The sequence below is a fragment of the Gekko japonicus genome, unplaced genomic scaffold, assembly GCF_001447785.1.
Source record: "Gekko japonicus isolate JY-2015 unplaced genomic scaffold, Gekko_japonicus_V1.1 scaffold4201, whole genome shotgun sequence".
Taxonomy (NCBI): domain Eukaryota; kingdom Metazoa; phylum Chordata; class Lepidosauria; order Squamata; family Gekkonidae; genus Gekko; species Gekko japonicus.
This window is the reverse complement of record NW_015174974.1, coordinates 35,974-53,099: the sequence shown is the minus strand read 5'-3', so window position 1 is coordinate 53,099 and position 17,126 is coordinate 35,974. Positions and strand designations below refer to the sequence as shown.

The 17,126-nt window shown below is 47.9% G+C and overlaps 1 protein-coding gene across 1 annotated transcript in view; it reads right to left on the bottom strand.

The window, feature by feature from the left end:
* Window positions 1–15,697, bottom strand: part of NT5C3B (5'-nucleotidase, cytosolic IIIB) — a 25,966-nt gene extending 10,269 nt beyond the window's left edge. The window contains exons 1-7 of the mRNA XM_015425162.1: window positions 15,623–15,697; window positions 14,796–14,894; window positions 10,567–10,636; window positions 7,302–7,348; window positions 5,587–5,672; window positions 3,004–3,093; window positions 730–892 (exon numbers count right to left, since the gene is read on the bottom strand). Coding sequence (XP_015280648.1) covers window positions 730–892; window positions 3,004–3,093; window positions 5,587–5,672; window positions 7,302–7,348; window positions 10,567–10,636; window positions 14,796–14,894; window positions 15,623–15,625 — 558 coding nt within the window. The 5' untranslated portion in view covers window positions 15,626–15,697. The remainder of the gene's footprint in view (window positions 1–729; window positions 893–3,003; window positions 3,094–5,586; window positions 5,673–7,301; window positions 7,349–10,566; window positions 10,637–14,795; window positions 14,895–15,622) is intronic.
* Between the last annotated feature and the right edge of the window lie 1,429 nt (window positions 15,698–17,126).

The window sequence follows — 17,126 nt, the reverse complement described above, 5'->3', positions numbered from 1 at the left end:
CCCCCGGTCCAAAACAGTCCAGTGGCACCTTTAAGACCAAGTTTTATTCCGGTACAGGATCTGCATGTTCCCCCCCCTCCACAGCTAGCAATCCAAAACAGTCCAGTGGAGCCTGAACGGTGGGTGTTGCCTTCTGACACACTTCCGGTGATGCCAGGGGGTGTGGCATATGCAAATACGTTATGCTAATGAGCTCCTGCACCTCTTTTTCCACGAAATGACCCCTGGAGGGCGGTATAGAAGCTTAATAAATAATAATCCCCTGCCACAAATGTTGTTAAGTCTTTCAGGCGCTCCTGGACTCTTGCTCTTTTTTGTTAAGTCTTTCAGGCGCTCCTGGACTCTTGCTCTTTTCTACTGCCACAGACAGACAGACAGACAGACAGACAGACAGACAGACAGACAGACAGACAGACAGACAGACAGACAGACAGACAGACAGACAGACAGACAGACAGACAGACAGACAGACAGACAGACAGACAGACAGACAGACAGACAGACAGACAGACTAACACAGCTACCCATCTTGACCGCAGTAACAACAAGAAGAACAAACCATCCCTGATCGGGAGAACTGCCTATTCCAGCAATGTTCTACCCATTTCACCTGAATGCCCAGTGAGTGAGCATGGACAAGAGGGGTTCAGAAATTCCCCCCATCTGTCTTAGAGTGCCCCCCGCTGGGAGCTGCCAGGGAGGACTGGCAAAGATCCAGGCTCGACTCACATGCTCATCAAAGTCCATATAGTTGGAGACCACGTGGACATTGGGGTGGAACACGCCGGCCTGGCGGATGATCTCTTCTAGCACGTCGCCCACGCCGGCAGAGAAGATGAACAAGGGAACCCGGCTCTGGTACAGCTGGTCGAAGAAAAGATTGACGCCATCTCTGGAGGCAGGAAAAAGAAGGAATGAAGTACTTGGCTGGAATGCACAAGGGCTGACTCTAGGGGGTGGCGAGGTCAAGCATTTCCTGGGGCCCCAAAGGGCCAGCCGTCCAATAAGACCACCATTCTCACTTTATGTGAAACAACCAAGAAGGCCAGAGGCAATGGGTTGAGAGAGAGGGTTGCCGGCCTTTAGGTGGTGCAACAAAAAAGCAAACACTGTGATATAGATGACAACACATGTTAAGTAAGAATCATGTTATATTGTAAAACTTGGCAATATTACAGGTCCATCATTCTCAATGAGCATCCGGATATAAACTCATTTCGTCCTAATCTTCCTCAGGAGTAATCCTATAGTTTGGTGTGGTGGTTAAGTGCGCGGACTCTAATCTGGGAGAACCGGGTTTGATTCCCCACTCCTCCACTTGCACCTGGCTGGATGACCTTGGGCAAGCCGTAGTTCTGATAAGAGCTGTTCTTGAAAAAGGAGCAGTTTCTGTCAAGAGCTCTCTCAGCCCCACCTACCTCACAGGGTGTCTGTGGTGGGGAGGGGAAGGGATAGGAGATTGTAAGCACCTCTGAGACACCTTTGGGTAGTGAAGGGCAGAATATAAATCCAATCTCTTCTTCTTCTTTTACCTCACAGGGCGTCTGTGGTGGGGAGGGGAAGGGAAAGGAGTTTGTAAGCCGCTCTGAGACTCCTTCGGGTAGTGAAGGGGGGGGGGTATAAATCCAATCTCTTCTTCTTCTTCTTTTACCTCACAGGCTATATAATTACCATGAGAACTGACCTTTTTGTTTTGCGATGGTCAACAACATTTCAAGCCTGGGCTACCTGTTAAGGCCCTATGGCCGGGGTCCCCAACATGGTGCTCGTGGGCACCATGGCACCCGCCAACACCTTTTCTGGTACTCGCCAAACATTTTTAGAAAGGGAATGGGGCCAGGTAGGGATTTTACCCAGCACGGCTTCTTCTTTTTTTCTCTCCCCGAAGGGGATTTTTTAATTGCATTTTTATTAAAACTACATACTATAACAGAAATAAGGAAGGGGACTACATTTAAGGGGATAAAGAAAAGATACCCACTACTGACTAAAAACCCAAGAGAGGAGATCTTCTAATCAGCTTAAATACACATCTAGTCTTAATCATATTAATCTCATTACAAACTGAGTCACATAGTCTGTTAACTTTCCCCACATCTTAAATTTAACTGATATCAGGAAATACCCCAAAGCATCTCAATTCAAAATTTTCCAAAGGCACAATTCAGAGTCCTTCAGCCTACACTTCTTCTTGTCCAGTCTCTTCCTCAACTTATAAGGACTAAAAGCCCAGCACGGCTTCTGATCGACTCTTGAAGATTGGATCGGCCGTGCAGATTTTTTAAAACGTCGCTTTGGCGGCAGCTGCCACCACGGCACAAGGGTCTGCACTGGGTGACTGAAGTTAAGCTGCGGCAGCCATTTTGTGGCTGAATCTGCCTCCTGCGGCAGCCATTTTGCTGCTGCGCCCACCATGCCGTGTCAGAATCCCAAATGTGCCCGCAGACTTAAGAAGGCTGGGCCCTCCTGCCTTATGCTTTCCAACCCTGATTTCCTCTTACCCCTCCTTCCCCCACCCCACTCCCCTGGCCCCACAAAGCATTTCTATGCATAAAATCAGCAAACTTCCATACATAGGACTGGTTGGCCCCGATCACACACAGAATTTGCCCCACAATACTCACGGATTTTACGGGTGCGATCACACCGACACATCTGGCAAGCATCCGGCACCCATCAGCAACCCGTAGCAGTCAGCCGAAGAAGCGGAGTAAAAAAACACCAAAGAAAATCCACTATCAAAGAGGTTGCGACGGGCGGAAGACGGAGTTGCCGGTGTGATCGCACCGCCGCGCTCACAGGAAGCAGGCTGCAAGGAAAAACACCTGCTTCACCCACCGTTGTGGCAGGTCAAATGATCGCAGTACAAATAGCCATGCTTCCCCCCCGCATTTTCCGGTACATGTGACCGGGACTGTTATTTATTTTAGGCATAGGTATTTGGGAAGGGTCTGTGTAAAGGAAGAATAACCTCACAAAAAGCTGCCCCCCTCCACGTTATACCTGAGCATAACATCCGACTCCTTCACTATCTGGGCAATGTCACTCTTCAGAATCTTCTGCTGGGACAGGAGACTGTGAGCCTTTGTCCACCTGGAAGAAATCCCCGTCGCCCACAAGTGTTTTTTTTAATAAAAATTGTTTTACTTTGTGCTCATTCACAGAAGCATCCGTTACTACAAACCCCACAGTAATACATTCGTTAAAAAAATAGCATCACGATAGTTATGTGTATTAATCTGATTTTTTTTCCAGGAGACAGAAGAAAGGCAGAGTAGACAATTTTACCAAGGTGTTTTTCTGAAGGAAAGGGTAAGAGGTTGCCATAGGCTGGCTATCATTTTAGCCTGCTGAATGTCGTCTTATCTGGTTTCTATGCCCCTGGCTTGTTTTTATGATTTTATTGCATTTACCCACCTGCTTTGGGTAAATCTCAACAGGGTCACAATCCCGCACACTACCGTGAGATAAAGGGAAGATGTGCATCTTAACACCAGAGTTTGACTAGTTCTGGCCCAGTCCCCAATTTCACCTGGTCCAGAAGCACAGTGTCAAAAATCCCTGGGTTAATAAGCTCTGCCTATTAGGCCTGGCACGCTTCCTGTAGTGCAGTTTGGCCTGGCAAGGCTTTTCCGTACCACAGCCCAGGAGTCCCATTTCAGGAGCCAAGGTCCTAATACCTGAGGCCCGCAAGAGTGCCACCACTCCGCTCTAAACCAAATGAGGGAACACAGGAAGACTCTTAGCAATAACAGCCCAGACCAGGTCCCATCAGGCTCTGACCGCACACAAAGTTTCAAGGCAGACCTGCACACTTCAAGGAGACCGTTTTTGGTTTTCCCTGTGCTTCACCCTGTGCTAGGTCCAGCTTGACAGAAGCTGGCTCTGGATGAGGTGGGGGAATTTCCAGTCTATCTATCATATTCTTATCACACCATCCCCCCCCCCCCAGTCTTTTTTATTCACACAACCTTTGTGAGAGAGATGAGGCTGAGAGACTGCCAGGCCTAAGGTCAGTTAGCTTTACAGTTGAACATGGATCGCCTCAGTTTGATTCCAGCACACTAACGTTCGATCTGCTTTCAGTGCACTTCCCAAGTGGACTTTACTGTGTGAACTGGCAAGATCCAGTTGGAAAGTGGATTCATTTAGTGTGTGTGACCGCAGCCTAAGTGCACCAACACTTGGGCCCCCAGACATTAAAAAACTGTTGTCCCGAGCCAATAAATATTTCCAGGATCTTTTGTACACATCCATGTTCCACCTCGCAGGCCTCTGCCTCTCGTAACTTCCGCCGTTTCCTCCCACCCTAGTCAGGGCTTCTAGAAATATAATTCTGCCCTGACTCACACTTCACCTCTTAAACCTGAAAGAACATACTTTTAAATCAGCCCCTTTCGGGGAAGCTCACCCATGTGCTTCCAAACGAGTTCTTGTTCTAGGCATCCTCCTCTGAAGACAGATAATTCAGCTGAATCTCTGTATCGGAAATGACTGAACAGTCCAATCTCACCCAATACAGAAATACACCCCAAATGACTAACCCACAGTGGAGGCCGGCTGGAAGAAGACAAGGCCAGAGCAGTTATTCAGCCAGAGATGCAACAGACAGCTAGGGGGCTCTCAGGGTGGTCCTTTGGACTTACATGAGCTTCTCCTTGCGTGCCAGCAGCTTTTCATACCGCGAGCTAGTGCCCACAGAGTTTGGGAACAATTTCGCTGACATCTCAGCTATGCACCCAGCAATCCTCAGTCCGTGAGAGCTGACCCTTTAGCGGGCACACTTACTGAGACCTCACTAGAGATGTGAAGGCCCGGAAAAAACCCGGAAAAATTCGGGGGGGAAACGGTTTTTTCCCATTTTTTTCCTGAAGTCTTTGTTTTTTCCCGGAAAATTGGAAAAATTGAAAAAAGGAAAAAAAAATGACTATGGAACGTTTTATTTTAACATGATGAATAAAATATTTTAAGACAAAGTGTTCAAATATTTTCCAAATAATTTCTAAAATATATATATATGGTATCAGATTGATCTAATTTCTGTGCACTGAGGACAAGCAAGTCCTAGGTTACAAACAGAACTCTCCAATGCAAGAACAAGATGCATTTCTTCCTTTAGGAGGTGTGATTTTCAGAAGAAAATAAAAAAGTTTCAGTTTTGTTTTTGCATGTGGGAGGGTATTCTGTTTGTAATAATTGTTTGGATATACTATATTTTTAATATGCTAGTTGTGATAATTTCATGTCAAGTAAAAATGTCCATACTCATATTTTATGTTCCTAAATTAACAGAATGACTTTCAATCTAGAAAAGACAAAAGAAATGTTAATGTAGCATTTTTTTCAATTTTTCCAAAAATTTCTGTTTTTTTCCGGGGGGAAACGGAAAAAAACCAGGTATTTTTCCGAGCTTCAAAATTTCCGGAAATTTTACATCTCTAGATCCGACCAGTTCCAGGTCAAGCTGTACTTCATGTGCTCCAATCCTCCTCCAGCCTCTGGTAGTCAGGGAGTTTCTGTAGTGGAAAAAATTAACACCCCTCCTCCCCAAAAAACTGAGTCACCTCCTCGAACATAAATACTCACCATTCTATCATGTGGGGCAGCTTATCCTCCACAGTCCGGTAGGGGTCGATTTCAATTGGATAGTAATAGTGAAGCATATCTTTTAGCTGGAATATCGGCCAGAACAAACAAAAAGGAAGGGGGGAAACCCAGCTTAAAAAAGAAGAAAAGGCTGCACACTTTCACAGAGAGAGTTGGCCCAGTTGGGTGTTTCAGTCCTTAGGGGTTTCCGGCTCAAGATGACCTACTAGTAAAGAGGGTCCCCAACATTTCTGGCCCTGTGGGCACTTTTGGAATTCTGACACAATGTGGAGGTGCAGCCGCAAAATGGCTGCCACGGGAGCCGACGCCAGCCACAAAATGGCCGCCACGGCTTACTTTCAGTCACACAGTGGAGATCTTTGTGCTGCGGGGGCAGCTGCTGCCAAAGAGACATTTTTAAAAAGCTGCACAACCCATCAAATTTCCAGCAACCGATCAGAACCCATGCTAGGCAAAAGCCCCACCTGGCCACGCCCACTTTCTAAAAACTTTTGGTGGGCACTTAGGGTTGCCATTCCCTCAACGGGGGCAGGGGTTTACCTACTTTCAAGGCCCCAATCTGCTACCACCAAGCTGGCCGTGGGGAAACCCCGCCCCCAACGAGTCCCATCTGCACCAACGTGCCTGGCACAATGAGGGCATGTTGGGGGGGGGATGCTCTAGCGTTTGAGGGAAAATACTCTATGGTTACCACAGAGTTTTTTCTCAAATGATAGAGTGTCTGCCTGCAACGTGGCGTGCACGATGACGTCACTACTGGGTGACGTCATTGCAGCATGCACGCTTTGCGCACATGCCAAAAGACTCCAGGACATGGATAGGGACCCCCCACCCCGCTGGCAGCCAGGTAGGACCTGGCAATGCTATGGGCACCAGAAAAGCTGCTGGTGGGCACCGTGGCACCCAAGGGCGCCATTCTCAGGAACCCTGCACTAGTGCCTCTACTAGCTATTCTGTGGGGATGGGGACACAACTGCAGAGCCCTTGTGCTTGCAGGGTGTTCACAGAAAGCTGAAGGAAAAGTTCTGCCTGTAGAAACTTTACCTTGATTCAACCAGCAATGTACCTCTATAATGCTAAGCCCGGCAGTGTTGTTACTATTTCCCAAAAGACCAAAATTACACATACTCCACTTTGCTCGCTCACTTCAACCAACAGTCCTTTCCTACACTGGCCAATTTCTAGCAAGCACACCTTAAAGCTAGTTTGAAATTGGCGTGCCTGCCTTCAAGGAACTCTGGGATCGTAGTTTTGTAAGGGCATGGAGAATTGTATTTACTTATTTAAAGCATCTTTAACACCTTCCCTCCATTGTGGCTCAGTGGCAGAGCATCTGCTTGGCACACAGAAGGTCCCAGGTTCAATCCCCACCATCTCCAGTTAAAAAGGACCAGGCAGCAGGTGATGAGAAAGACCTCTGCCTGAGACCCGGGAGAGCAGCTGCCAGTCTGAGCAGACCTTGATGGACCAAGGGTCTGATTCAGTATAAGGCAACTTCATGCATTCACCTTTTGGTTCATATAAAGCACCCATCTACCTTGCCCAAGGCAATATCCTGTATGGGGTGAGTCCCTTCACAAAAACTACAATTCCCAGGGCTCCTGGCAACAATGGTGAGGGGAACTTGACAGTTTGGTATATCAAGTGTGTGCGCGTATGTGCGCGCGTGTAAAACCAAAGATAGAAACTCCTACCTTTTTCTTGCCTTCTTCACTGATGACCCGGCTGTTATCTATAATATCTGGGGAGGCAAATAAATAAACAAATAAACAAATAAGAATGTCCGTTTTGGAAGTCCACACACACCCCTACCCCCAGAGGACAATTTCTAGTTTAGACTTTCTTTGGAAGCACGAGGAATTTCCAAGGGGACGGTACGGTTCTATGCAAGCCCCAAACGTGGTATTTTGGCACAGCAGCCATCATAGTGTGGTTCTGTGCTTACTCATTTGTTGTTTAAAAAGCAAGTTTCCAGCCTTCAAGGATAAGATGATGAACTCAGAAGTCTTGGGCAATGTCAATAGCATCTCAAACCCCATGGGTTGAGGAGTGGGGGGGGGGTATGCTGAGCATGGCAGGTTTTCAGAAGGCAGGGGATGAAATTTCACACACACACACACACACACGTCTTTGTCCTTCTCCAGGAATAACAGAAGCAGAATAAATTCAGGTGGGGGCAGCCGTGTTGGTCTGAAGCAGCAGAACAAAGTTTGAGTCCGGTGGCACCTTGAAGACCAACGAAGTTTAATTCAGGCACACTTCTTCAGATACATATAAGTTCTGCGAAACTGTGCAGATTTGCCTGCCTGCTTAATTTGTACAGATCAGTCTTCAGCTTTTCTTGGAATATAAATGTGGCTCCTCTGAAAGCATGAGCTATGTTTATTATTATTTTTAAAACATTTCCCACCTTTCAGCCCAATTGGCATTCAAAGCAGAACAGAAAAACATAATAAATAAAAACAATAAAATAACGCCGGCTACTGAGCTCAGGGCAAATTAAAAAAAAAATTGGGGGGGGGGGGGAGGACAGACTTCTGTTCGTTGATCAATGGAAACTAGACCTCCGGAGGGACCCCCCCCCCAATGTGTATGACTGCCTTTCTCCAGTAGACATTGTAATTTCCAAAGGCAGGAAACACCTAGAGAAGGGCCTCCGATGACAATTTCCAATACCAGGTGGCTTCTGACACACACCAAATGCTTAATGCCTACAACGGTGCTGTGATAACATATTCTGCGCCATTAAAAGTGCCAGTATAGTAATGCCTTTATACAAGTTCCTGGTGCAGACTGATTTGGGTTGTGTTCGCACGCGCGAGATAATGCGGGCGGGGGGGGGGGGGGGGGGGACGAAGCTATTTGCTCCGCAGGAATTTGACCCGCATTTACGTAAGCACACAGTCCCTGGGAGCTGCGGAGGCAGCCCGCCACTGCGTGATCAGACGCAACCACGGATGAATCCGGGGGGAGGGGTTTGCTGCGTGTTTTCGGTGCACTTCAACATGGGATCGATGATTCACATCTCCGCACCGAGTGCTCCCCATGCAGTGTGCAATGATGCACATACCAAAACCGGGGGGGGGGGGGGGGAACACGGAAGGGGGGGGGGGGACAACGGCATGGAGTTGGGATGGCCCAATCAGACCATCCCGACGCCATGAGAACGCGCTGGCGCGATCACACAGTGGGAAGCCCATTCCTGGGTTGCCGACGGGTGCGGGATGCTTCCCAGATGTTTGCGTCTGACTGCACCCTTAACATCCGCCCAGCATTCGTGCCTATGGCGCGGCTAATTCTGCATGTGATTGCACTCTTGGGAGTACAACATACGGTCCTGGTGGCTGCATCTCCCAAAGAGCTGGGAAAGGTGCAGAAAATATCAACCAAAACGATTTATAGGACTGGAGGCAAGGGATCTGGGGCTTTTTCGCTTAGAAAAAGAAGGTGCCCGAAGGCTGACAAGACAGAGGCCAATGAAATCATGCAGGAGGCAGGGAAAGCAGGTACAGAGAAACTTCACTCCCTCTCTTGGGATACTGGGACTCAGAGGTCACCCTGTGAAACAGGCCGGCAGTAGATTGAAGGCAAGCAAAAGGAAGCACTTCCCAACGGACAGTTGACTTGTGGAACTCACAGCCTTGAGAGCAGTGGGGGGCACTGGCTTAGATTTATTCTAAGGGACGGGGTGATGGATTAAGTTATGGAGGGCAGGTCTATGGCTAGCTATGAACCATGATAGCTGAACAGGGTCTCCGAGATCACAGACAGAATGACTCTAATGCTTAGGAGTTGGGGAGCATTCAGAAAGGGAGGGCTATCGTCCAGTTCAGAAGAAGCCTGTGATATGCTGTGTTAAGGACGTAAAACTAGTCAGGCTGGGTCAGACCGGTGGTCCATCTAGTCCAGGCTGCTGCTTCCAACAGAGGTTCCTGAGATTCCACAGATCTAGATGGACCACCAGTGTCATGGGCATGGATGAGGATGGGCTGACAGAGCCTGCAGAAACCACAGCTGGCCCCTCTGAAGCAGCAGAGGAGGATCGCTGGCAAGTGCCTGTAATAGCAGTCTTCACACCTCTCCCAGATAAGAAGGAAGAACTGCAAGCTAAAAGTCCTCCTGAGTCACCCCCACGTGTGACTCGTTTAAGGGAGCGACTGCGGCAAAACTTAGCAACCAGGCGAAGAGAGGCCAGGCTACAAGGGAGACGCTCGGCTAGCCCAGAGTTCTAACAGGAGCCTGGCCGATCAGGCAGCTGGCTAATTGGTAGCAGCATTTAACTCCTCACTCTGGGCAGTACCCTTCGTGGAAGCAACAAGTCATCTTTGTGCTGTTAGCATCCACTCCAGCTCAGCTCTTGCACCTAGACCTTCAGACCCCTGGCTTTGGACTTGGCTCTGTGTTCCTGGCTCCTGACCCCGGTTTGGCTTGGCTTTGGACTACGTTTCTGGTTAGTGATTTTGGACTTGGCTCTGTGTTTCTGGCTCCTGACAGCAGCTTGGCTTTTTGGACTTTGCACTGTCTTCTTGGTTTCTGACCTTGGCCTGTTCTGGACTCCCTTTGACTGGCACCCCAGCCCGTGAGACAGCAGTCTCACCCAGTCTGTCTACTCTTACATTTTTATGCAGCATCTCAAAGGCTCCATGAAGCCTTCCACTGACCTAGTAGGGACAGGTGAGTTTTAGCCCCTGTTCTTAACCACAGTTCCACACTGTGTCTCTAGAAGAGACACAAATGTTAGGGTGACGGGTAAGGGGTCATGAAAGAAGCACACACTGAAATAACAGTAATAATTACAAGATGTTTACAGGAGAGGAAGTCACCGAAGTGAAACCCAGTTAGTTTGCAGGAGGGAAACAGGAGAGAAATGAAGACCAACGGAGGAGAACGTGTTAGATGGAGGGAAGGGAGTTAAGCTGGGAACCTGCAAAAGAAGCAGAAGCCGGAATTCAGACTCACTGTAAGAGGTAGGGCAGCGCTGTCCGTTGAACCCAAACCGAGTTAGAGTCATGTCAAAATCAGAAATTACCTGGAGGCATTTTGGAAGAAAACAAAATTACCTACAATTAAAAAATCATGTCTTCAGATGTGGGACCATTTGATCCTGGACAAACTTACTCTTCCGCTCAAAATTCCTGATAGTCTACCTCACACAACTAACTTCACAAACGCTGAATTCACTAGGAAAACTGCACAGCAAATCTACAAAAGATCTAAGCATTATTTATTAAGTGGCCAAATGTTAAGTATTTTAAATACTTCATTCGTTCAAATTCTATATGACGTTACCACATAATTGCCCACTGACTGAATTATGCTCATCTGTGCCACAGGAGTTACCCATTTTACTACTTGTTCTCTGTTTATCATTGAATTGTTGTCTCATTCATGTTTTCCGTATGCTTCAATAATTTCTATACATAACAATAAAAGCGTTTCATAAACAGTATTATTATTTTTTTTGAGAGAGAGAATTTAGCTGGAAGAAAGAAAGAGGGATCGGGCAGCTTCCTGACTTAATTGGGAGGTTTGGTGCCCATGTGTTTTGTTTATTCCATGCAAATATCCTGGCGTTCTCTCCTGGCGCTCTCGATGGCATACAGGCAGCTCCCACACCATCTCCCACCCAGGCAGTAACTAGACCCAAACCCTGATCTCCCTTCATCAAGTCTGCTGCACTACAATAACCCACCCACCCCCCAACTGTTCTGCAACATCATGGAACCAAACCACATTCCAGAGGGATCACATAATTTTTAAGGCTGAATAGAATGCTTAGAACCAACCTGTGGAACAGTAGAGAGCAGGACCTAGGCTTGGTGGCATTCTAGATGGAACCTGTTACCAACAGTTTTACCTTGGGGTTGCCAGCTCTGGGTTAGGAAAAACCAGGAGATGTTGGGGATGGACGGGCCCGTAGCCAGGAATTTCTAAGTCATTTAAATTCCTCAGGGGGCAATGGCTAATTCAATTAAATGTAATTTAATTAACTTGATTGGTGCGTTGCAGGGGGAAAAGGTGTGGCACAGGTGGAAGGCAAGGAGAAGGAGCAGCCACAGCGGCACGGGGGAGTTCACGGTGGCCACCGCATCTTGCCAGAGGGCCCAGGGGGCCAGGGCCGAAAAGAAGTCAGGGGGCCTTGGTAGGAAGTCAGGGGGCCGGGCCCCGGAATGCCCCACTGTGGCTACAGGCCTGGGGAGGGAGGGGCCTCAGCAGGGCACAGTGCCATCCAGTCCACCCTCCAAAGCATCCATTTTCTCCAGGGGAGCTGATCTCTAGCCTGGAGATCAACTGTAACAGCAGGAGATCTCCAGGTGCCACCCAGAGGTTGGCAACCCTAGCTTTGTCCCATGTGAATTGTAAGCTTTTAATGAGGTTGTCCTGTGGGTCCTGCCTAGAAATGTGGAACCACTCTCTATAAAGACTGACTCTGGGGTCCCAACCAGTGTTCCCTCTAAGCTGAGTTAGTGTGAGCTAGCTCAGTTTTTAGCCTCCAGCTCACACATTTTTATCTCGGCTCAGGAAGGAGGGCTCCAGAGCAAAGTAATTTATGCAGTAGCCAGATCGCTCACTCACAACTTTAATGCCAGTAGCTCATAAAGTAGAATTTTTGCTCACAAGACTCCACAGCTTAGAGGGAGCATTGGTCCCAACGAAGAACTGCAAAACAGTTATGGCAGAACTGACAAACTACATTAACCAAAGACCAAAAGATAAATTCGAAAACAACTGGCAAGTTTCCTATGACCATTATAACCAATCTCTCTAGTTATACATCTGAAAGGTTTAATAATAGTATATGATAATACTATAAGACAGTTATAATATGAAATGAAAGCATAGTACTTGTTTATTAAAACAAACTGTTGCATGAAATCTTATAAAAATTTCTATGAGGTTATTTATGTTATACTATATAATAGGTAAGATCGATAAAATAAAAATGATAATACAGTAAGAGAAAATGGTAGAATATACCGAGTAGGTCATTATACAGACTTCTTAAGTTAATATGTCATATATTACACAACAGATATTGTGTTACACATTTGTTAAGTTGTTATACCATACACTTTTTACATAGACATTTATATTCTGAAAAAGGATTGTCCTCAATATCTGAGGTTAATATGTTATGTTATGTTAATGTTATGTTAATATGTTAATATGAAGTTAATATGTCATATATTACACCACAGATATTGTGTTATACATTTGTTAAGCTGTTATACCATACGCTTTTTTATATAGACATTTATATTCTGAAAAAGGATTGTCCTCAATATCTGTAAAATTGCCCTCACATTGTGTTTTTGGTAATTATATTTCCTCAGTGTTTTCCCCCCCTATAACCTTTTTTCTTTCTGTACCCCTTATAATAAAAAATTCAAAATAATTTTTTTTAAAAAGAATTGCTGGCTGCTGTGCTCTCTGTCTTGTATCCCCGAGTTCCAGCTTGGTTGAACCCCTTCCTACTTCTTCTATCTGGCTCTTCCTTGCATTTCTCTAATGCCAGGCCCTCTTAGGTTTTCTGCTCTCCTGCCCGCCAGGGTCACCTGCTATTAATCAAAACCTCCCCAAGATCACATCTGAAAGACAAGCTGCTAAGCCTTTGCAGTACACACTTCCAGTGCCTGTGGCACTAAGATTTTATTTAGAAGAAGAAGAAGAGGACTGTGATGGACGCCTGAACTCTCGGCTCCGTCCCGACCCTCCTAAATCCATCATTTTTAGCGAAAATTCCACCGCTTTAACTACAGCTCAGGCATGGGAAGATCACTAAGACTCCAGACATCTAAACATAACTCCAAACAACAACCTATTCCGCCGTTTTTCGCTTCTCAAAAATCTCCGGCGGCTTCCCAGCCTTCAAACGCAGACAAAATGGCGGCAGACAACCCTGATCTCCAAGACGGAGGCTTGCCAGTCTCGCGCAACGAATTCTTCTCTACGATCCAAGCGCTGGAAAATAATGTCACTGCCACCTTGAAAGACTTAATCAAACCGATCACTGAACAAGTGACGGAACTGAAAACAGCGCTTTCGCAAGTCTCACAGACAGCCGAGACAGCACTGGAGGCAAGTATAACACTCCAAGAAGACTCCCGGTTTTTCTATAAAAGGGAGGAATGGGCGACAGACCGTATTATGGCGCTTGAAAATCAACTTCGCGCCAATCACTTAAAATTTCGCGGCCTCCCTGAATTCGAAGAAGGAAAAGGGAAATCAGACCTCGTTTCCTTTTTAACGTCATGGCCGGCTGAGTCCCTAGACTTAGAAGACTGACTCAAGGTCACATCACATCAGCAGCTGCATGTGGAAGAGTGGGGAATCAAACCTGGTTCTCCCAGATTAGAGTCCGTGCTCCTAACCAAACTGGCTCTGAAGGGCTAGTCAGTCCCTTGAACTGAACCCTGCAGCTGATGGGCAGCCAATGGAGTGACTCCAGAATAGAAAGGCTTACTTTTTACATAACATACATACATAAATATATCTGGCCTTGTGTTTGAAGCAACTGCATATATTGGAGACAGTAACAGTACCAATATGGACCTTCCAGCTTAAGCCCTAAGAGTACAAGTAAAATTGCCTTATCAGGGACAATGTGACATCAATATGTTTGTTATATACTGATGTCACACTGGCCCTGATAAGGCGATTTTACTTGTACTTTTAGGGCCTAAGCTGGAAGGTCAATATTTGTGGCCTCACAAACAATTATTGTGTGTGTGTGTATCATTCATTTCCAGATTGGAACATTCAATTTTTGGTCCTATTTCAGTTCTTTCCTGCCTTACAAGTGTAACAGTGGCTATGTTGCATGTTTAACATCTGAAGAAGGCTCTTGTGGGCCGAAATGCGTCCGGTCATATATGGTTCTTTGTTGTGCTGCTGTCACTTTGAACATTTTATGAGGCTTTGTTTGGGCCCCTACAATGTTTTTCTATGCACTTTTACATATACTTTTGTCTATACCTATTGATGTTTTTAACTTCTGGCCCTTAACTAGTTTTCTAAACTTCCTTTGGAGGTTTTTGCTTGGTTGGTTTAGTTTTTATTCCCCTCTCTTTGTGGGTAAAGACCTAATTCCACCCTGTCCTTCTGTGCTGCTAAAACCAATTTATAGAAAGCAAACCAAAAATCGACTGAGGTGGGAATGCATAAAGACACAATAATGCACATTTCACCTGAAGTTGGTCGGCTCCCCCTTTCCTCAGCCTTGAAAGAATCTCTTTCACGTGTTCGGCATCTTTCATCTGGACAGTGGCTTTCTCCAGCTCAGGCACCTGGTGAGAGAGGGACATATAAGAAAGGTGATTCAGGTGGGCAGCCGTGTTCCCTCTAAGCTGAGTTAGTGTGAGCTAGCTCAGTTTTTTAGCCTCCAGCTCACAGAATTTCGTCTTAGCTCAGGAAGGAGGGCTCCAGAGCAAACTAATGTATGCAGTCTCCAAAGCACTCAGTCACAACTTTGATGTCAGGAGCACACAAAGTAGACTTTTTGCTCACCAGACTCCACAACTTAGAGGGAGCATTGCCCTCACCCCCTTGCCGGTGTCCAGGGTGGGGGTCCTGGCAACCCTACGCCCCCACCCAAAAAAAACCCAGTCCCTCGATAAGGCTGCTGTTCCCTGCCTCTTGTCTAACTTTTCCCTACGCGCCCCCGCACCTGCCTCCAAAAACATTCCGCCTCCATTCTCTCCCCCCCCGGGGGCCCAGCTGGCCCCCATCCAAGCAGCTCTCGACCCAGAGGGGGCTCGGAAACCACATCCTGGCCGCTGCCCCCCCCCCTCCACACTACCCCTCCAGGGCAGGATCATGATCCAGGCGCCCTCATCCACCAGCGAGCCGTGGCCGTGGGCGCTTCTTGCGCAGGGAGGCCGCCCGCAGCAGCTTCTTGCAGAGGCCCTTTCGTCTCGCGCCGGGCCCCCGCGCGCAAAAGGCTCCCCTCTCCCTGCAGATCCGCCCGCTTCCCGCATGTCCTGCCCTCCTGCAGGCGGCCCGCGGCGCAACTCACCATGGTCTTCTTGGCCCGGCTGCGAGGCCCGGGAACGCGGCAAAGGGCAGGAGGAGGAGGAAGAAGGAGCGCACGCAGCGGGGAGACCAAAGGCCGGGGCAGGCTTCCGCAGGCTGGGCTTCCCAGGCGCCTCCTCCTCCTCCTCCTCCGGCGTTTGCTTGCTGCTGCTGCTGGAAAATGGGTTGCCAGGGGATGGGGGCGTTAGATTTCCAACATGGGGGGGACACACAGACGGACGACTCCTGGAGATCTAGGGTGGAGCCTGGGGAGGGCAGGGACCTCAGTGGGGCACCGTGCCGCAGAGCCCACCCTCCAAAGGAGCAGAGGCGGATTAAGGCTCACTGGGTGCCCTCAGCACAATCTTGGTGCCCCCCTCCTTTACAGTGTTCCCTCTAAGCCTCCGGCTCACACATTTTTGTCCTAGCTCAGGAGGGATGGCTCCAGAGCAGACTAATTTATGCAGGGGCCAAATCGCTCGCTCACAACTTCAATGCCAGTAGCTCAGAAATTAGAATTTTTGCTCACAAGACTCCACAGCTTAGAGGGAACATTGACACCGACCAATGTTCCTTCTAAGCTGTGGAGTCTTGTGAGCAAAACTTCTACTTTGTGAGCTACTGGCATTAAAGCTGTGAGCGAGTGATTTGGCTACAGCAGAAATTAGTTGGCTCTGGAGCCCTCCTTCCTGAGCCAAGGCAAAAATGTGTGAGCCGGAGGCAAAAAACTGTGAGCTAGCTCACACTAACTCAGCTTAGAGGGAACACTGACACCGACCCCGTCCCTTTTAGTTGTGGTTGACCTGTCTGGCCAGATATACAATGCAGGTTGCAGCAATACAAAAATGTATTCGTAGGATAACACAATGTACTGTACAAAGTAAGCTTTTCACCCTTTCCCCCAACTTTGTGGTGCCCCCTTTGGCCCGGGTGCCCTAAGCAGGTGCTTAGTCTGCTTAAGGGTTAATCTGCCCCTCCAAAGGATCCATTTTTCTCAAGGGGGACTGAGCACTGCCGTGGGGAGAGGATGAGCTGGAATGCCGGGGGATCCCCAGGCCCCATCTGGAGGGTGGCACCCAAGACCTTGCTGAACTCCGCCCCCAGGCATCTGAGGTCAATCCCCCCCCTTCCTCCCTGGGTGGAGTTGGTTGCCTGCTGGCAACTGATAAGTGGCCCCGTGTGCCCTCCCGTTCCAGCGGCGTTCAATGTCTCGGGAGGACAGACAGGCTGGCCTGTCTCGGGAGGACAGAGCAGCCGTCCAGGAGCACCTTAAGGACTGACAAGATTTGTTGTTGTTGTTGTTGTTGTTTTGGGGGGAGCTTCCGTGAGTCCCTGCTGGCGCCTTAAAACCGAACAAAAATTGCCTCGCAGGGCCTGCCACAAACTTTGTGCGATTGGATTATTGGGTTTTTTCCTGCTGCTACAGATTAACATGGCTACCCAGCTTGATCTTGGCTTCTTCTTGGTATGGCCACTCCCCACCCCTGGAGGAATGCAAGATAAAAACA